Below are 20,052 nucleotides of genomic sequence, written 5' to 3'. Positions count from 1 at the left end.
ATTGAGCATGGTGACGTTCGTCAATAGCCGACCCCTTGACGGAAAAGCCCAACGATCGTCTGCCTTCATATCCCCAGATGTAACCCCCCGCACACGTCACTCCGAATCCATCTACCCCAGGTGTCCCCGGGGAAATTTGCTCCAATAGCCAGCGCTTGACTCGGTATTATCCGCCTTGTGTGTGCTCCGTCCTCTTGCAAGCGGCCTTTGAAACACTGCGCAGGCATCGAGCTCAATAACCTACTTTGACGTCGGTTATGCTCAGTTATAAATTGAGCGAAAGCGTTGCTTTCAGAGATGAAGCCTGTCGGAGATTAGTTGATCAATATCCTCGCTACGTCGACAGTCGTCCAGTCTAAGTACTTGGGCGCGATGTTTCTCTCGCTACTTCTGGGAGCGGCTGTCGCGACAGCTGTGCCAACAACCAGCGAGCGAGACAGCACTCCTGTGGTCACAGTGAGCAAGGGGGTGCCCGACACTGCTGGAGCTGCAGTCTTGCATCCATTCGTCTCGTTTTCGATCGAGTTTTCGTCCTTTCCTGATTATGCAGGTCTGTCGCGGCGATCACTGGATGGTGTATACTCGAGTCGGCTAAAAGAGGATACCAATCCAGGCAATTTATCCCAACCAAATGAATTCTCCAATCGATTGTTGGACAATCTTGCCGATCTGCAAGGTGTCAAACCCTATATTCGAGTCGGCGGGAATACTCAGTAAGTCCATCTCTTGACGATGTAAACATTTACTCTGATGCCCTAATAGAGATTTCGCTTTGTACGATCCGAATCTCCAAACCTCAATTAACGGTACCGTGGCTCCTGCTGTGTCGTCTGATTACCCGTATATCATCTCTATTGGACCTTCGTTCTTCGAGTCATACGCAACCTGGCCAGGGACCAAGTTCAGCCATGGCTTCAACCTCGGCAAGAATGGCACCGCGGCAATGAACACTCTGCTCGCAACAGTCCCTTTGGCCTGCAAGGCGCTCAGAGATGGCAAGCTGGCCTACTGGGAGCTGGGCAACGAGCCAGACCTGTTCAAGACGACTACGCCGTATCCTGTGCGGCCGGCGCACTGGAATGAAAGCGACTATGTGTCGGAGTGGCTATCCAAAACCCAGATCATCAAGCGCCAGCTTATGAGAAGTTGCCCTGAGATGTCGGACCAGTTTATCGCGCCGTCGTTTGCCGCACTCACGAACAGCCTGGATCCGGTCAAGACGTGGCAGAGTGGACTCGACTCAAACCACAACATCAAGTTGAGCTCGATGCACAAGTGAGTCGCACATGACATCACACGCCAATATCCACACAGATCTAACGGGCTCTCTTCTAGCTACATCGGTGGCGCAGACCAGCCGGGGGTAACGCTCCAAAGAACCCTGATGAACCACACCTCGACCGTCGCCAGCGTCGCACAGCATGGCAACCTCTCGCGCGTCCTGAAGAGCGACCACCTCACCAAAGACATCCCCTACATCCTTGGCGAAACCAACTCCCTCTACCACCAGGGCAAGCCCGGGCTCTCCAACTCCTTCGGCGCCGCGCTCTGGGCCGTCGACTTCGGCCTCTACTGCGCCTCTCAGGGTATCCGCCGCACGCACATGCACCAGGGCACCAACTACCGGTACGCATCCTGGCAGCCGGTGCCGACCACCGACACCACCATTGGCACCAAGGCACCGTACTACGGCAACGCGATGGTGGCCGCGATGCTGCGCGCCAGTGGAGCCCGCGACCGCGCCCGCGTCCAGCTCGTCAATCTCCCGATGCCGCGCGACACCGACGCCGCCTACGCCGCGTACGTGGACGGCCGATTGGCCCGCATTGCCGTGGTGAATCTGCTCGAGTACAACTACACCGGCGCAGGCGCGTCGGCCCATCGTCCCACAACCAGATATGCGTTCCGTGTGCCCGGCGCCGCGGCCTCGTCGCTGTCTGTGCAGCGGCTGATGGCTAATGGGAGTGACGCTATCACGGGGATCTCCTGGGACGGGTGGTCATATAACTACGAGTTGAAGGGTGGCGCGCCGGTGCGATTACGCAACGTGACCGTTGGGGAGACGGCGCCGGTGAGCTCGGAGGTGGTGGAATTGGAGCTTCCATGGTCGAGTGCTGCGATTCTGAATTTCTAGGGTGGGCAGATTGGATGTGCTGCATTTGGATGTGTGAACCGACTTCCCATATGCCTGCGTTATCTCGGTCCCACTGGCGCTAGTGTGCTTGAGTTGGCGATGTATACACAGATATGGACTATCCAGGGACAGATAGGACCTTCCTGGACAAAGCTTAAATGGTCCCGAGTCATGATGGATCCACCGGGACTTTGGCACAGTGCAGAGTGTCATTCTGCTCATGAATCGGGCCCAGTTTGATTCAGATATACCTAGATACTATATGAGAGACGACTGGGTTCTAGCTGAGGAAGTGCATGGAACTATTATGCGCGCTAAAGGAAGCACGAGTCTTGACTGAATAGCCTAGCATGTAACACGACAGCTCCATGCTATACAGATGCAGTCAGTATATCGCTGGTGGATAGTCATGAACAGCCCGCGGGGATCCATATCTGAATGGCAATCTTGCCATGCTGGCTCCACCTCCAAATCCCGTCAAATCCCGCTATGACGGTCCCGGTTCTCCCTCGCTGCAAGTCTGCAGAGCCGCGCCATTATCCAGTCACCGCCACCAACTTTATTGTTCATGCATCGCAGCGGGAAGAGCGGATGGCCATTCCTTCGGCCCAACGCCAGAATATCACCCTCGAGTCTCCACGCGGTGTGGGGTGCCGATCAATTCCTTTGCAAGCCACCGCAGCAAGAATTCCTGGTACCAGGATCCCAGAGCATGCAACAACGCCAACGGGAATGCAGCTGGAGGACCCGTGGTGCATTGGGCTGGCCAGATTGCGCTTTTTCCCACACTTCCAACGTTGTGGAAGCATTTTACCTGCTATGGCAAGGGACGATCTTCATCCAAGGCACCTGGATTTGACTTTTGATGCGGCTCCGCATGGTTGCACAATGCTGCCATATCGTAACTGTTCCGCGTCCGCCTGCAGGTAAGGGGCGTCTGTCGCGTCCACGCCACTTGCGTAGAGAGTCCGAGAGAGATCTGGGGGCGGTGGTTGAGAGCCAATGCGGCTTATCCAGAGACCCAGGAAGCTATGGGGATAGGAAGAGCTGAGAGACACCGAAAATACACCCATGTACAGTCTCCATCGCGGTTGTGTTTGACTTTATGCCAAGATGAGGCTTGCTCTGGGCAGGGTGAATACGGCCAAGCGTAGCATGATAGCGCGCTGGCCTCTGGCGGTATAGAGACTCTCCATCGGTACATGGATGTCTGGGACAAGCGTCATTAGTCCCCAGAGCGCCTTCTGAATCTGGGAAAGGTGGCGTCGGTGCATCCAATTCTGCTTTCTACATCATGTCGTGACCTCCATCCTCCATTCTTCCAAGGATCCGTTTCCCCTTTGCGTCTCGATCCATATTGTGGCACGGAATCTCGCATGGCAGTAACCGTGGCCATCGTGGACCAACCAGTGGATACTGGGTGTATTTTCCGGGGTGCGTGGGCGTCGGTCTAGTTGGGAATTAAGTGCGACGCACAAGAAAAAAAAAAGGGGGAAAGAAAAAGAAAAAGAAATAGCAAAAAGAAAAGGGAATCCACACAGCAAGAGGAAAGCCGAGCAGGGAAATGAGATGCCACTACTGCGGGCTTGAGGACCGGTGGCACCGGTTACAACTCACAGCAGACATGGACAAACGTACTATGCATGCGACCGAGTACCTTACTCCACAGGCCCTCCACAGGCCCGTTCTCTAGCCACTTTGCTAGCTCCTGTATTGCAATGATACGCCCCCGATTTGCGATCAGCAGGTCCCCGTTCAGAAGACTGCGCCTGTCGATCCGGAACGAGGGAATGGATCCTAATGGGCAGCGTCCCAGATAGCATTGCGTTACCCCCTATCGACACCGCCAAAGCTAGCGTTTCGGGGTTCGCTTGCTCTTTAGTTGGCGCCTGCGATGGCTCGTTAGGCCAAGGGAAGGAACACCCCTGAAATGAATATGCCGGTGGCCGGTGTGACCAATGGATGGTATGTATGTATGTACACTGAGGTATTTGTCATTAGAGCCAGCATGAGCAGGCCCAGGAAATGCAGAGACCGGGGTAGTTCATGCTAATGGCACTCGACCGAGAGGAACACGAGTGCCTGGAGCTCCCTTGGGCTGTATCTGAACCGACGATGTTGTCATGAACAACTATATTGTGTCTGCCACGGATGGGACCCGCTCACCCGGGTAATAGGTATAGATCACACCGAGAGATCCCCGCTAGTCTGGATAAGCTCAAGATTTCGATGGTGGTTTCCAATGGCTCTATTTGGGAAGTTGGTGTCGCGAATTGGAGCTTAGATCTCGAGCCGTTTGGACCCTTTTGGGCGGATCAAGGCTTGGAAGCGGAGACGGTGGTTCGAATGCATCTGTTTGAGATTAGGATGATTAGATCCGTGCGCAGACGATCGCAATGCCTAGACCGAAGCAGTGGTGGGAAAGCGATGATTGGGCGAAGCGCAGCAGTGCTCAAGTTCTGGGTTTTGGAGTGTTCTGGGCGCGCTGCACGTCGCTGAAAGAGGCGATGCTGGTTCGGATCCCTCAAGCCAAACACTGCATGTCGGTCTTCAACCTTGGAATGCTCTATCAGCGCTGCTGAGGGAGCACTGTATCGGCTTGCAGGCGATGACTTCCTGAGAGACTCCCCGGTCATTGGTCGCTGTGGATGGCTTGATGATCAGCCCCGATCGGGAGTTCTGATTCGCAGGCTCTCAGCTCTCTGACGCATCGACTGGGTGATCCCTCGATCCTGCACAGATACCCGCAGACGCTTTGCTTCCAGGAAGCCAGATGTTCCCTGACAGCGGATCTGTTCGTCGGAAAGGCGTGACTTGAGATGGGGAAGGCGTTCGGTCCATGCAACCCGTACAAACCGAGTGAGCCTGCCGTTTATCGCGCATCGTCGCTCTGGAACGTCTCCAGCGCACATATGTACCACCACGCACCATCATCACCATCACCACTGCCGCCCGGAGTTGTCGTCACGGAATCTGTGGCTAATGCTTCTCACTCGGCCTAAGCGCAGCTGCGTGTTGAGACGGAGTTGGACGATCTCGGACTCCCGACCTTCGCCTTATCGAACCAAACCCATGGATCCCCGGAACTCTGACGCGGCAAATCATCGCCTAGCACTGCCAGCCCTACTGGACAGTAGCGTCAGTAGCGTCAAAGCGTCACGGCCTCGAACTCGCTCGACTCGTCTGACTGCGGCGTGCAGTGCGATGTGCACTGGCGATCCGATCCCAAGATGCAGGACCAGAGATCGGAGGCGCCTTATTGCCACCGGCTTCAGCCCCTTCGCTATTCCTTTTTCCTTGCATGAGCATGGCGCCAACTGCTCCCGGAGACAGCGGTGTTGTGTGGAGACTGCGCTCTGCACGTACTTTGAGAGATCTCGATGTATAATCCTTTGTTAACTTGGCGACCGTCCGCTTCGACTCTCATGCCCCCGGACTCTATATCCGTCAGCGGGCCGCCGAGTCCATAATTGACTCCCCTGACCCACGCTTGTAGCAGACGCTCCGCCTATTGTCCTTCATATATTCTTCAGGACTCGCGTCGGTATCGGCATGAATGTCGTGCTCTGTTGCTACCGCGGTTTGCCTATGAATTGATTGTTCCGCCGCCTCGAAGCCTGAAAGCCCGTTTCGAGACATTCTCTCATCAACACAATGGATATGAATCGACCGCATATTGGGTCCGGGGATGGACTCGAGCGACGACACTCCGAAGGCTGTGTACCACACCAGCATGATATGGTAAATACTCTGGACCATGCTTTGCACGACGAAAGAAACCATTCACTGATGGATCATTCAGCCCATCTCTCCCAAACAGGCCACGAACCTCGAAATCCCACATCCCCACTTTGCGGTGATTTACCTTGATCACAATGGCAAGCTCCAAGTAGAGGCTTCGCCCTCAATTGCTGGTTGTGGTGGCGCCATCTTCACGCCGGATGTGGCGGACCGGTTCATGGAAATGGCAACCCCCAATCCCCAAGCCAGCCTACCGTTTACTCCCAGTGAGTTCCCGCACGCGAACCGATCCCGTTGCCTGTGGTCTAATTGTCATCGGTACTCGCAGTCGCAGGCCAACACCAGACTCCCCCGTCACCATGGGGCATACAGCCCGGCGCCGGATGGATGCCCACCGGCCAGGCCAGACCAGCTGAACTAATACCGTGCGAGTGGCAGTCCCACCAAAGTCGACGGAAGCGACGCGACCTCAAACGATCCGGAATGGTCAGACCCCGACCCAAGTCACCATCGCCTCCTCCAACTCCGCCACCAGGTCGAACAGTCCTTCGGATCGGCAATCGCGACTTACTGCGGCGGTACTATGAAAAGGCCTTTGAAGATTTCCAACAATTGAATTGCCGCGCCATCGCCAAATCGTACATCAAACTCGTCGAGCCGCGCAAGCAGGTGCATTATCCTTACAACGGCCGCAAGGTCATCGCGGGCGTTTCGCAGCGTGTCGATCCCGAACGCACCAAGCCCGGATGGTGGCCTGCCGATGTCCTGCACCGCGAACCGGACCACCTGCTCAAGCGTGGTAAGTCAATGGCCGACCGGGGTACAATAATCGATTGCAAATGCTGATACCAGAGCTAGACCGGCTCCATCTCCTGGTCCATATACTATGTGATCTCAAAGACTCGCACGGCGTCACAGCAGACAAGCTTCGGGAGGCGGGCCAGGACGTGCGTCGCCAGATCACGCCTGCAAACCGACTGCAAGTCTTGGACGAGATTTATTTTGTGCGACAGACAGAAGAGCGGTACCTCAACGGAGAAATCGGTACAGAAACCCCATTCCCGTGGGCATGGTAGAATGCTTGTTGACGAGATATAGACGCGAACACGCTCATCCAAGTCACGCAGACTCAACTCCCCGAGGCTACCTGCCAGGAAGACGAGCTCACGGCGAACATCCACACCGCCCCCCTTTCTGCTGTACACGGCGAGCACGACGGTCACGATCTCGACGACGCCCAAAGTCAATCGCTGGATGATAGTGATCCCCTCACGCTCCAGGGACATCAGAATGTACCGCTTTCACCGGCCACCAGTGACTCGAGTGGACCACATAGCCCAGCCACTGTATTCAACCCATACCCGGTCGGCATGCCCGCCGCCGTGATGCCTCATGACTCTAGTGCTTCAAAAGCCATGCCCACGGATCCGAATTACATGGCGGGCTACTTTACCCAGCCATTTGTCCCCACGGAAAAGCCATCAAGTTACTGGCCTAATGTGCCTCCCATGCCGCCGGTCTCGCACTACGGATACTGAAAGCAGGGGGGATTTTGCGGGTAGACAAATGAGGCAAGGCAAACTCATGGAAATAATAACGAGTGACGAACACGAGGAGAAAGACTAGATAGTCTCTAGGTGAATCGTATAGGACCAGATCTTGTTCAACTAGGTCATGCTTTTTTTATTGAACTCAGCAACACTAGAAGACTGCTCCTAGTGACCTAAATGAGTCGTCTCACGACGGCTTACAGCTGGCCCGCGTCCGAAACAGCGACGGGCTTGGAGGTCCTGCCGCTGTTGCTGCCAACCGCTTCGATCTTCTTAGCCACGTCCATGCCTTGAACCACCTTGCCGAAGACAACGTGGGCGCCGTCCAGCCAATCCGTCTTGTCTACAGTCAGGAAGAACTGCGAGCCGTTGCTAGAGTGGGCTTGTCAGTGGGATGTGGTCCTCGCAGCGTGGGGTCGACGTGTGTGAGGGTGCTTGGACATACGTGTTGGGACCCGCGTTGGCCATGGAGAGGATGCCGGGGCCCTCGTGCTTGGCCTTGAAGTTCTCATCAGGGAACTTCTCGCCGTAGATGGACTTTCCACCAGTGCCCTAGATAGTTGGCAAGGCATGTCAGTATTTCGTCTCGAGTCTTGTCTCCATCCTCCAGAATTTCTCCCGCGGCAAAACTCACGTTGTGGTTGGTGAAGTCACCACCCTGGAGCATGAAGCCCGGGATGACACGGTGGAAGGTCGAGCCCTTGTAGCCGAAGCCCTTCTCGCCGGTGCACAGAGCACGGAAGTTCTCAGCGGTCTTGGGGACGATGTCGCTGAACAGCTCAATGACGATGCGACCCGCGGGTTCTGCGCAACGTCAGTGAGGACCAGGCCGGTGATTGAGTGTGGAACGTACGGCCGCCAATGGTGGTGTCGAGGTAGACTTGGGGACGCGACATGGTGTGAGATGGTGGATTGAGGATGGAGGGAAAGGTAGAGATGAATTGAAGTCAGAGATGAGATGGAAGCGGGGGAGGGGCAGATTAAGTACCTCCACGTACCGCCGTTCTGGAAGTACCTAGCTCTTTCGCCCGCGGGGTCGGAGAGTGGAAGTACAGAGTACCGAGTATACAGTATCGGCGCCCCATCATTTGGTTAATAACTGCCTCCGGACCAATCATGCCGGGGCGGGTTCGCAGATGGTATACACATTTCAGCGGTTTCGTTGCGGTTTACTCAAAAGGTAGGTGTGACGTCGATGGAAATCTGTGCTGAGCACGGCCGATGACTGACGTATGTCATGGGGAATTTGTCATTTCGTCGTGTTATCTTAGGCGGCCATGATTATTTGGAAGGGCACATCATCACTGTATACGATGGTTCTGTGAGTGAACTCGGCGGAGCGAGCTCTTTGGAGCTCTGCAAAGCTACGCTAGCTCAACCTACGCTAAGACTAGGCCGAGAATAGCTCCCAGCACGGAATTCCTGCTTTGCTTCACACGCATGGAAATGGTGCAGAACCGAGCGCGAGACTGGAGAATAGTTATCATAGCGGGCAAAGGTTTCCCGATTCATCTGCAGCAAGCCCGTGTTGAGGATTGGGCTATCGAGGGATACACTCGGGATCGTGGCGTGGATGCTTGTCGCCACACCTCATTCTCCCAGGTAATCGTGTTCACCGTAAAGAACGAAATGAGCACTCAATATTCCGCCATCTCAAGATCAAGATTTCGAGTATTTTGCGGACCATCATCACATCAGTTCCGAGAGCGATTATCCTCACTCTTATACTTGGTTATACTAGGAGTCGCGTGCAATGTGGCCGCAGCGCGCGCCGTGATTGGCGCTGGTCTTCCCCAGCTCCCCCAACCACCGTCGGCCAACCAACGCCCGCAGTCACCGCACACCTCGCCGTCGATTCTCCTCGCTGGTCGCCATCTGCCCCAACGACGTGTTGTTCTGCGTTGCGTGCGTGATCGCAGTCCATGGTGGCCGTGTGCTTGGATCACCAGCCATCGCTTGTCTTGCCCGCGTGAGCCCTGATAAGGTAGGATGCGACTCTTATTTTGCCCCTCAGGCCCTCGGTGATGGCGACGATAAGAAGTCGGCATTGCTCCAGTCTCTGATCTCTGATTTCCGCACTATCTCTCTGCTCTGCCACGATGGGGATGCTAACCTTCGGTCGTTTCCTCAGCCGGCCGTACCCTCATCTCCGGGACGGTCCAACCATCTTCTCCTTCCAGCAGCAGTTCCTGATGGAAGAATCCAGCGCCCATCAACGCCGACAGTCCGATGTGGTGGTGGCCGAGTCGATGGCCTCCACGCCTTTCGCCGACGAGCTTGATAATCCCTTTGATGACTTCGACCACGATGACTTCTACTCCCCACCCGCCTCCCCGGGCAAGCTGTCTCGCACCGGCTCTTTCTCCAACAGCAGCTCCTACCAGGAGGACTGGGAGACCTTCCCGCCGCTCGACAAGTTGACCATCTTCGATCTGCTCGATAACATCCAAGTCACCCAGCGTCTCGAGCGCTGGCAACACGCCATCAACATGCAACGCGAGAAGGTGCGCAAGCAGCGTGAGAAACTCCGCTCCACCGGCATGAATGCCAAGGAGCGTGTCGTGGGCGAATGGAAGCGGCGCGTACCCACCGCCGACGAGCAGCTCGACAAATACCGCCGCCGCATGAAGCTCGGTGTTGAGCGCCTGGGTAAACAATGGAACAAGACCGCCACCGTCACCCTGCGTGAGAAGATCTCCTTCATTGCCGGTGTGCTCAACATCTTTATCAGTGGCTACCTGATCGGCGCCTGCCCCGAGTACTTCTATATCTGGTTCACGGCCCAGCTGGTGTATTTCATGCCCATCCGCTACTACACCTACCACGCCAAAGGCTACCACTATTTCTTGGCCGACTTGTGCTACTTCGTTAACCTGCTCAACATGCTGAGCCTCTGGGCCTTCCCCGGCTCGAAACGCCTGTTTATCAGTACCTATTGCCTGACCTTTGGCAACAATGCCGCGGCCATCGCCATGTGGCGAAACTCGATGGTCTTCCACAGCATGGACAAAGTAGTCAGGTATGATTCCGCGAAGGACTGATGTTTCTGACCTGGTCTCTAACTATCTGCCTAGTCTCTTTATTCACATCATGCCGCCGGTCACTCTGCACTGCCTCGTTCATTTGACCCCCGTGGAGATGCTCAAGGAGCGTTTCCCGGCTATCTATGCCATAAAGTACAGCCAGGCGGGTGATCCAGAGCACTATGGGCTGGGGGCCATGATGATCTGGGCCACGGTGCCCTACATCGTCTGGCAGTTAGCCTACCACTTCCTGATCACTGTGCGCCGCGCGGACAAGATTGCCGCAGGCCGCCCGACCAGCTTCACCTGGCTGCGCAAGTCGTACTCCAAGGCCTGGATTGGCCGATTCGTCCTTAGTCTCCCCGAAGCGCTGCAGGAACCGGTCTTCATGCTCATCCAATATGGCTTCGCGCTGTCGACGATGATCCCCTGTCCGATATGGTTCTGGTCGCGCTGGGCAAGTGGCATCTACATAACAGCCCTGTTTGTCTGGAGTATTCACAATGGCGCGACGTACTATATTGATGTCTTCGGAAAGCGCTTCCAGAAGGAGCTGGAGCAGCTGAAGAAGGACGTTGCGCGATGGCAGACTTCTCCCGAGGGTGCGAATAGCCCTTTGATCTTCCCAGACACCCCGGGCACTCCTGCGGCTGATGCCCGCCATGCACCGGTGCCCATGGAGAAGCGAAACAGTCTTGATCGCATCCCGCTGCTGGACCCGAGTGCGACAGTTTCCACGTCGATCGCTGTTCCCCAGGCTCCCCCAGCCACCGAGTCTATCGTCCGAGAGCGAGCCTAAGTGCGAGGGCATTTCCTTTCGTTAATCACTCATGATACCCCTGGCGTATAACCTTTATTTTTCACGCAACGTGCCACGCGCGGTATTTCTGCCCTAGATTTATTTATTAGCTGCACATTTTTGGTTTCGTCGCCTGGCCTGGAGGATATTTTACTTTCGGGTCCGCTTTGATTGCATAGAGTCCATAATTTATGACCAGATTGCCATGATACCATGTCGTTTAGTTGTTACGTCGAATGCACAGGCTGTTGATGCGCGAGAACCATTTTGGACCCTTCTAGATCGACGCAGCCATTTGCCCGCCCAATCCCATCGCATCCAGTAGAATCGCGATTATCTCCGACCAAACCCCGAGGCCGAATGCGGTCACGTGGGGAAACGTGATGGCCACGGGCATCACATCTTTCCCGGCTATTCTCAACTGTCCTGTCAATATCATCATTCCTTCTACTTGAATCATTGTGGTACATCTCGGGATCGTGCCGTCTTCTCGCTTCTGTTCAATTTTGCGCATCCCGCATCCCCCCCTCGCTCGATCCCTCGGGCTCTTCTCCCTTTTCTCACCCCAACATTTCCGCAAATCCGCAAATGTCCGCCACCATGAGATCCGCGCGACTGGTGCGCAGCACCCCCGCTTTGCGGCCGACCCTGGCTGGTAAGACCATCCCGACGGTGGATGTTCTATACGAACAAGGTTTCTGACTTTTCTGGTGGTTTGAATTAGCTCGCACCCGTGCTAGCGCTCTGGGCCCGGCCTCCGTAGCTGCGGCGAGCAGCATCATCCGGAACGGGCGCGGTATCCCGTCGCAAGTGTCCGCTCTCGCGATTTTGATCCCCCAGAAGCGCGGCTATGCCACCGAGCAATCCACATCATCATCTTCCTCCCAGTCATACCCTCCTCCCGGATTCAACGCAGAGCAAGCGAAGAAGCCCCTCCCTCAGGAACAGGCGCACCCGACACAATCAGCTGCCCAACCTCCGAAGGTTCAATCAACCGACTCCAACACTCTCACGAAAACCGGGGCGACTACTAAGTCGGTTGTAGCAGAGGAAGAGAAACACTTGGCTGAGGAGAAGAAGGATGCCAAGAAGCTAACGATTGGTCAGAAGATCAAGAAGGAGGTGCAACATTACTGGGATGGTACCAAGCTTTTGGCTACAGAGGTGAAGATCAGCACACGCTTAGCCGTCAAGATGGCGGCGGGGTATGAGCTTAGCCGAAGGGAGCACCGTCAGGTTGGTCTATGCATCTCACTCGGTTTGGATAATACAACGCTAACATGATTTTTCTGTGACAGCTTCACCGTACTGTGCAGGATCTGGGACGGTTGGTTCCATTTTCGATGTTCATCATTGTTCCCTTCGCCGAACTCCTGCTCCCCGTCGCTCTGAAGCTCTTCCCCAACCTGCTGCCCAGTACCTACGAGGGTCAGAAGGCCCGTGAGACCAAGGCTCTGAACCTGAGCTCAACGCGCAAGGAGGTTTCTGGCTTCCTGCGCAACACACTGCGGGAGACCGGTCTACCCTTGACCGCCGCCACTGTGAAGAATGAGGAGTTTGCAGACTTCTTCCGCAAGATCCGCACCACCGGCGAGTCGCCGTCCACCGAGGATGTTATCAAGGTCTGCAAGATTTTCAAGGATGACTTGACTCTGGACAACCTATCTCGTCCCCAGTTGGTGGCTATCTGCCGCTATATGAATCTTAACTCGTTCGGAACCGATGCAATGCTTCGGTATAACATTCGCCACCGTATGCGCCAGATCAAGCGTGACGATCGGGCCATCTCCTATGAAGGCGTTGCTTCGTTGTCCGTTCCTGAGCTGCAGATGGCCAGTGCCTCTCGCGGTATCCGAACTCACGGCATGTCTCCCGCCCGTCTGCGGGAGGATCTCTCCATGTGGCTTGATCTTCGTCTGAAGCAGAGTGTTCCCTCTACCCTGCTGGTTCTGAGCAATGCATACATGTACACTCAGGGTGGAAAGGAGTCTGAGATGGCCTCTCAGATTGATGCCCTCAAGTCGGTGCTCTCCAGCATTCCCGAGGAGCTGTTCCACGAGATCGAGCTTGAGGTGCACAACGCCGAGGGTGCTGCCACCAACAAGCAGCGTCTCGAGGTCATCAAGGAGCAGGAGGAGCTCATCGAGGAGGAGAACGAGCAGAACAGCGAGAACGAGGGCAAGGGTGTCTCCGCTCCCAAGGATACCGAGGACATCGACGAGAAAGAGGAGGCCAAGGTTGAGGCTGCCTCAGAGGGTGCCGAGAAACAGACTACCGAAGCCACGGAAGCCCTGAATGAAGGTGCCAAGGTCGAACAGTCTGCCCCCCAGGACGACAAAAAGACGAGCGAGCGCTCGTAAATCTCATGATTGGTTGACTTTACATGCTGTTGTTTGGGTTTAAATAATTTTGGCTAACTTATAGAGTTGCGGTTATGGTTTCTTTTGTGTTGCTTTCTTGTCTTTTGCTTGTCAGTCTCCCCTTCAGTTCTCATCTTGTGTTACTTCTCTTCTCTCCACTATGTCGATAGACTCCCTCCACCATCTCTCATTCCTCTACTACCTACCATCTTGCTTTGTTTGCCGAGATCCGAATCTCTCGCTGAGACGCTCTTTTGATCCCACATGCCATCTTCTCCATGATTTTTTTGTCATTTACCGCGATTGTACCGTGGCCACGTCTTTAGTCGGTGTGCGTTGCCATCTCTGCTTGGGCAAGACCGCAATCGCGGCGGTGGGGGGTTGACAAGACATCCGGCCAGTGATATGGTGTTCAGCAATGAAAAGCGCCATGTATTGATAGACCAATCTACGCAGATTCCCTGGACTGTGATGAGGGACCTCCTTCCTAGTAAACAAGAAGATGGAGAGATATGGAGAGATCGATGTGCTCACTCGTAGATCAACCGGCGATATTCTTAGTCACCGGCAAGACAGCCTTCACGAACCAACCTCGGTTCTTCCCCGCCGGACCCGAACTCATTAGCCTCGATTCTAGCTTAGCCTGTCGTCGGGTCTCCATCCCAGTGCGAATCGGGTGAGGTTGTTCATCGCCAAGACTACTTCGAGAATGCGGAGACGGCATCTTTCGCTGCTCCAGACCATCCACCGTCGCAGCGTCACCACCAGCGCCGGCCGTCGCCAACACCTCGACGGGATTCCATTTGACGCAATCCCGACGCACAAGATGGCCCCGCTGAATCGCGCCTCACAGGTACGTATTATATTTGGCTCAATTCCGTTCAAGACGCCTCGATTCAACGCCAGTATGCACATTGCAATCCCCACGGCCAGGGCATGGACATCCAGTACTATTTGAGTCCAGGCCCGGTTCGCGCGCAGCTGTGTCTACCCGCCGTCCTCGTGCTCAGTCGCCCAAATCTGTATTGCAGTGTTGTGCTTTCACCTTCTCTACTGCCTGCTTCTCGGTATCTCGGTGTCTCGGCGTCTCCGCCATGAGCTCGGAGATTTGACTTCCGCTCTCCTGTCTCACCGGTCTCATCTCGCGTGGGGAGGTGTCACTCGATTCACTCCTCCCCCCTTCCGCCGAAAACCGGCGAAGAGGGACTACCGCATAAGTCAGTGGCTTGAGACCACTGCCGCACGCCGTGGATGGACATCCCTTGCGCGGCTGAGGGATGGCGCTGAAACCCAACCTCGGTCGCGTGGCGGCGAGTTTGAGACAGAAGCAGAATGGAAGACGAACAGAAGAACGGGATTCGGGAGTGATGACTGGAATACGAATTGTTTGATCTGGGTGATTGTGGGAATAACAGTCTATCTTAGGAAGCCATTCAGCGTCTCCGAGACTACGTTCCTCCGCCAACGGCATACGAAGATGTTCCGCTGACCCGGCGAGCGGCTGTGCTGCTGCTGCTGTACGCCGATGCCCAGGGCAACCTCCGGGTCGTGATTACGATCCGGGCCAAGACATTGAGTTCATGTACGTACCCCGAACCGAGTGCGCTGCGTGTATGTATATACATATGTACATACATCCATATGCTGGTCCTGACTGGGCTGCGTGGCCGTGGGCCAGCCCTGTTTTCAGGGCCTCGCTAGGTGATGCACGACATGCGGACTGCGCTAATGGAGGCGACGACGTATAGATGCAGGCGAGGCTGCTTTACCGGGAGGTACGTCCCTGCGGTTCACTCCGGATCAAGATTTGGATCATCGGAAGAGAAATATAAAAAAAGAAAAGCAAAAGACCAGAAAATTACGGATCGGCGGGACTCATACCCCTGAGAGAAGGAGTCTCCGCTGTCGATCCCTATCTCGACCTCCATCTCCACCCCAATTTCTATTTCCAGCCGTTCGTACTCCCAGACTGATGACCAGCCGTTGATCCTTCCAGGACGAGCCGATAGCCTCTCGGAAACGCCCTTCCAGACCGCGCGCCGCGAAGCCTGGGAGGAGATCGGCCTCCCCAGCATCGACCAGCCACTGCCGGCACCCTTTGCGGTCGAGCACCTGTGCGAGTTGCCGGCCAATCTTGCCAAAACCGAGCTGGTGGTGCGGCCGTGCATCGCGCTGCTGCACTCGTTCGACCCGCGCTCCGGCGCCAATGCCGATCCGGAAGTCTCCCTGATCCCCCAGCTGGATGCTCGCGAGGTGGCGGCTGTGTTCACGGCGCCGTTTCACCAGTTCCTGAGCCGGACGGAATCCGTTCGTACGAACTCTACTCATCCTACGCATCCTGGCCGCGACGGTGCGGATGCTAGTGCTGGTAGTCCGAGCACTAGTGCAAGCGCGAGCGCGAGTGGTGAGGATCCGGGGGAGTGGTATCGTGGGTCATGGAGCTTGTGGCACAATTCCAACTGGCGCAGTACGTTTCTCAATCTTCTCTTTTCTTTTTTTCCGGTCTCCTTTTATCGCGTGTGCCTTCTCCCTGTTTGTCGTTCCTCGTTGCCCCTTTTTTTCTGACGGCGGAGTTGTCTTCGGGGAGACCACGGGCTGAGCCCGAGTCACCCCTTTCTTCCTGGTTCCTAGGAACTCTCGGATTGTTCGGCATTCCAGGAATGATTCCAGGGCTTCTAGAGCGTAAAAACACATGGACAAAGGAGTGGAACCGGCTGTCAAACGCGCGACCCACCGATCCATGTTTGCCCGAGACCAGGACTACAGTATGTATGTTGTATACTCAGTCGTAGCCTGTATGGATGGACTAAGAAAGGACAACGCCACAGCCCATCTTTTGTTGATTCTGTGTCTTTGCTTTTGTCTCGCGCTGTCTTGCCTTTTGCTTTTTCCCCAGCTGAACGAGACCGAAACTAGTGCACCAGTTCTTTGTCCGTGATGACCGCACACCTCGCCGGGGCCCCATCGAACTAGCGGCGCAGGAACAACATCGCCAGGCTCCGCCTCCGACCCAGGCTCCGCAACAGGCACCGGTGCAGGTGCAGACCCAGCGGTATCGCGTGTTCGGCATGACTGCGCGCATCATCGTCGACGCGGCGCGGGTTGCCTACGCGCGCGAGCCGGAGTTCGAGCACAATAGCCATTTGGGCGACGAGGCGATGATCGCCAAGCTGCGGCGTCTGGGCCGGCTGAGTGCCGTGCGGAAAGCGTCGGATGGATTGACCCGCGAGACGATGGAGAAAGCAGCCAAATTGAACTAGCCGGGGGGGGAGTTGACTCATGAGGTTCTAGGGAGTCAATAGTCGTGGGACCTGGTTGGCATCAGGGCAACGGTGCAGCTCATCCCGGCAAGGGCGTCGGAGTCGATGCGGCGTCCTGCAGACACCTTGCGTGGCGTCATCACTCTGGTTGGAATGTCAATAGGTGGATGATGTGTGTCTCCATTCGGGCTCGAGCTGTGCTCTTAATTCTTGCTGTGGCTGATCGGCACCAAATGCACCGCAGTTGGGTTTATCACCTCGCTCTTCCCGTATTTCTGTCCTTCTCCTCTCGCCAACTCTTCCTCCCTTGCAGCGCCTCGCATCCGGGTGTCTGTGCGCCTTCATGACGCCGGGATCGCTTCGACTCACCATAGATAATCATCCAGTCTCCCTGACGAGCGCGGCGCGGTGGTGGCTTGTTCTTTGTCGGCGTATGTCCTATTTTCCCCCTCCTTTGACTCGGTGAATGCGCTTTATTGTCGAGATCGACTCCTGCTCCACTTGACGCCCTCTCATCCTCGCCTTGTCTCGCCTTCACCTCTCAGCTGCCTTTCAACCCCCGATGCTCTCGCCAACGCATCCTTATGCCCGCCACCGCACCGCGCCCCCAGTCCGCCCATCGCGGTCCCTGGAAGGCCTGGAGCGAGTGATTCCTCCTAAAATGCTCTCATCCACCCGCTCCGAGCTCTTCCTCAACAAACCACTCCCCGCAAAACCGCTGCCCGACGCCCCGACCGAGTACTCCGTGATGTGGAGCGACTCGAGTGACGACAGCGACGGGACGAGCACCGTCGACTCAGTTGACACGGTCGGCAGCCCCAGCGAGCCTCGCAACTCGACCGAGAGCTACCCCATCTTCGTCAGTTCAGGCTCCGACGACTTCAGTGATTTGGTTGATCACCCGGCCCCCGCAGATCACGATCACCTTAGTCTGGGTCCGATCCATCCATCTCCACCGCGCTTCCTCTCGAACGACTCGCGCACGGACTCGCTCGATTCCGACCTGGCCACCTCGCGCTCCGATGCGCAGTATGGTCGCCCCAGTCACTGGCTGCCGCACCGGACTGGTGCGAACCACTACTTTCGGGAGAAGAAGTGGGATTTCTTCCCGGAGTTGGCGACCCCGTCGGCCTTGCAGGCCACTGCACCGGTCAGCCCGGGGTTGAAGCCGGGCAAGACACGGAAGAAGGACGGTCGCTTGAATCGCTCTGCAAAACGGCATCGGTGGCACTCGCTCGACCGCGCGGGTCTGGGGTTGGCGCATGGCGTCCGCGATTCCATCAAGACCTACGTCCACCGCACCCTCTCCCGAGGCTCGACCGACCAAAAGACAAAGGACTCCCCGCGGCCCGCGACGGCGCCTGTTGATCCTCCACACACCCCGCGCTCCTTCCAGCACTCGGTCAATATCAGCAAGAGCAAACTGCCGCATTCGTCGGTCGACGTCAATGTGCAAATGCGCGCTTTCTCCGTCTCCACCGTCTCCAGTGCCAGCGAGGCCGGTCTCAGTCCCCGCACACCCACCTCGCCCCGTCAGAAACAATTAGCCGTGCCGCTCTCGCCGTACCAGAAGTATGGGTCCGCCATCTGGGAAACGCCGAAGAAATCCAAGAAGCGCAAGCACCAGAAATCCCCGGCGGCTGAACCCACGGTCGAACTTTGCTCGGTGAATCCGACGCCCTCCCTCGCCCCTCCGTTCAAGATGCAACTGCAGCAGAATACCCGCGACGCTGTACGGGCTTTGCAGGGCGGGAAAAGCCAGGTGCTCGTTGCACTGGATGGCGCAAAGAAGAAGATGATCGAGTCGAAAGGGGACCGACGGCGTGAGCAATTGAAGTCGCAGATCAAGCTGGTTGGTCCCGTGAATCCCCGCAGCTATACCCAGGGCGATCCATGGGTTTGATCCTGGCACCGCCCTCCTTCCTCTCCTTCCATATCTCTTTCTCGTTATTCTGCCTGTTTTAATACCCTATCTATATTCGGAGTCTTGGAATGACTCTCACGACCTCACGACGACTTCATTTCCTTTTTTGAGCGCTTTCTCATCTAGTCCATACCTGATATATCTTTTTTTTTTTTTTTTTTTTTTTTTTTTGGACATTCCCTCTTCATATTTCCTTGGTTTCTGCATCTTCATCTGGTGGCTGGCATCTCATCTCTCCCTTACATTGGCTCGGACTTTTCTTGTTACTTGCATGGAGCGGCAGGCGTTGACGGTCTCGATGGCCTCTCTCCTTTTACTTCTCGGGTGGTGGTTGGTGGGTTATCAGTGATACAAGACGAGGTAGCTACCAACTTCACCGCTCGACTGTCTATTGACATTTCTCGGGATCTGATCAAACAAACCTGCATTGACTTCGTTTATCCCATACATTTTGTTTGATTGATATGATATCAGCGCGCATTCAACACTCAACTTCGACCTGTGTAGCATATTCAGTAATTTGAAGTCTGTAGGTTCATTACACCATCTGCACCATGCATCCGATGCAAATGACACATCCACTACACGCACGTCGATCCCAATGTATGTATGTAATCGAGACAGTCAACACCTGCAAGTGCGTATCGGCTTACATAGCATGAGCTACCCCCGCCCAGACCGCAATCCCATACCTACTGCACGCAGCGCAGACCGCATTCTGCATCCCACACTTGGATCGTCGCTGTTGGCCCGTCCAGTTCCACAGGCGTCTGCAGCGCTCGCCGCTCGAGACCTCCGGCCCAATCATTCAGCCCTGCAACGCGCCACTGACTGACGGGCACGGATCTGTGGAGATCAAGTCGGTGGGAGGAAAGAGCGGGGTCTGGGAGTATCCACTGTTGTCAATAGTAGAGTAAGTCAACGGTGCGTTTGTATCTAGTGGCGTGGGTGCGAAGTAGCGGTGTCGCGGTTATCTTGCTATCTCCAACTCGCTGTCAATGGCGTAGTTGGGGATCTTGGTCTGGGCTGAGTATTGCCTTTCATACATGTACATACGCCAAGCCTAGGGGGTTTGCTATCCCGCTGTTATGATGTTTCCCCTCTGCGGATCTACCGGATGGCGTGAGTGCTGGCCCCGTTTCTTCCGGATAATGTCCGTGTTGACTTTTATTCGCCAATTAGTGTTTAGTCTCTCAGGCTAGCTTATGGATCTTTTGAGACTTCCACATTATGGATCAGGTAGTTTGTTGCTCTTCCAGAT

The 20,052-nt window shown here is 55.7% G+C and overlaps 5 protein-coding genes across 5 annotated transcripts; all 5 read left to right on the top strand.

Annotated features, from left to right (window-relative positions):
* Window positions 1-372: 372 nt before the first annotated feature.
* N7459_000303 (glycosyl hydrolase family 79 C-terminal domain-containing protein) lies at window positions 373-2,134 on the top strand (the record flags this gene model as incomplete). Its single annotated transcript, XM_056939488.1, has 3 exons — window positions 373-713; window positions 763-1,275; window positions 1,336-2,134. 3 exons carry the CDS (start codon window positions 373-375, stop codon window positions 2,132-2,134), a joined length of 1,653 nt encoding a protein of 550 aa, XP_056803768.1.
* Window positions 2,135-5,788: 3,654 nt separating this feature from the next.
* Window positions 5,789-11,247, top strand: N7459_000302 (glycerophosphocholine acyltransferase; the record flags this gene model as incomplete). Its single annotated transcript, XM_056939487.1, has 7 exons — window positions 5,789-5,875; window positions 5,937-6,141; window positions 6,204-6,674; window positions 6,734-6,919; window positions 6,974-7,392; window positions 9,606-10,444; window positions 10,500-11,247. The coding sequence occupies 7 exons, from the start codon at window positions 5,789-5,791 to the stop codon at window positions 11,245-11,247; spliced, it is 2,955 nt and encodes a 984-aa protein (XP_056803767.1).
* A 588-nt stretch (window positions 11,248-11,835) lies between these two features.
* On the top strand, window positions 11,836-13,607 carry N7459_000301 (MRS7 family protein; the record flags this gene model as incomplete). Its single annotated transcript, XM_056939486.1, has 3 exons — window positions 11,836-11,902; window positions 11,972-12,483; window positions 12,546-13,607. 3 exons carry the CDS (start codon window positions 11,836-11,838, stop codon window positions 13,605-13,607), a joined length of 1,641 nt encoding a protein of 546 aa, XP_056803766.1.
* Window positions 13,608-14,316: 709 nt separating this feature from the next.
* Window positions 14,317-16,867, top strand: N7459_000300 (uncharacterized protein; the record flags this gene model as incomplete). Its single annotated transcript, XM_056939485.1, has 4 exons — window positions 14,317-14,460; window positions 15,045-15,218; window positions 15,504-16,074; window positions 16,524-16,867. The coding sequence occupies 4 exons, from the start codon at window positions 14,317-14,319 to the stop codon at window positions 16,865-16,867; spliced, it is 1,233 nt and encodes a 410-aa protein (XP_056803765.1).
* A 562-nt stretch (window positions 16,868-17,429) lies between these two features.
* N7459_000299 (uncharacterized protein) lies at window positions 17,430-18,770 on the top strand (the record flags this gene model as incomplete). The annotated part of the gene is made up of 1 exon (XM_056939484.1): window positions 17,430-18,770. The coding sequence occupies one exon, from the start codon at window positions 17,430-17,432 to the stop codon at window positions 18,768-18,770; it is 1,341 nt and encodes a 446-aa protein (XP_056803764.1).
* Between the last annotated feature and the right edge of the window lie 1,282 nt (window positions 18,771-20,052).

Source organism: Penicillium hispanicum (genome assembly GCF_028827665.1).
Source record: "Penicillium hispanicum strain IBT 35686 chromosome Unknown utg000001l_segment0_segment0, whole genome shotgun sequence".
NCBI classification, from domain to species: domain Eukaryota; kingdom Fungi; phylum Ascomycota; class Eurotiomycetes; order Eurotiales; family Aspergillaceae; genus Penicillium; species Penicillium hispanicum.
The sequence above is the reverse complement of the archived record's forward strand: the minus strand, read 5'-3'. Positions and strand labels throughout refer to the sequence as shown.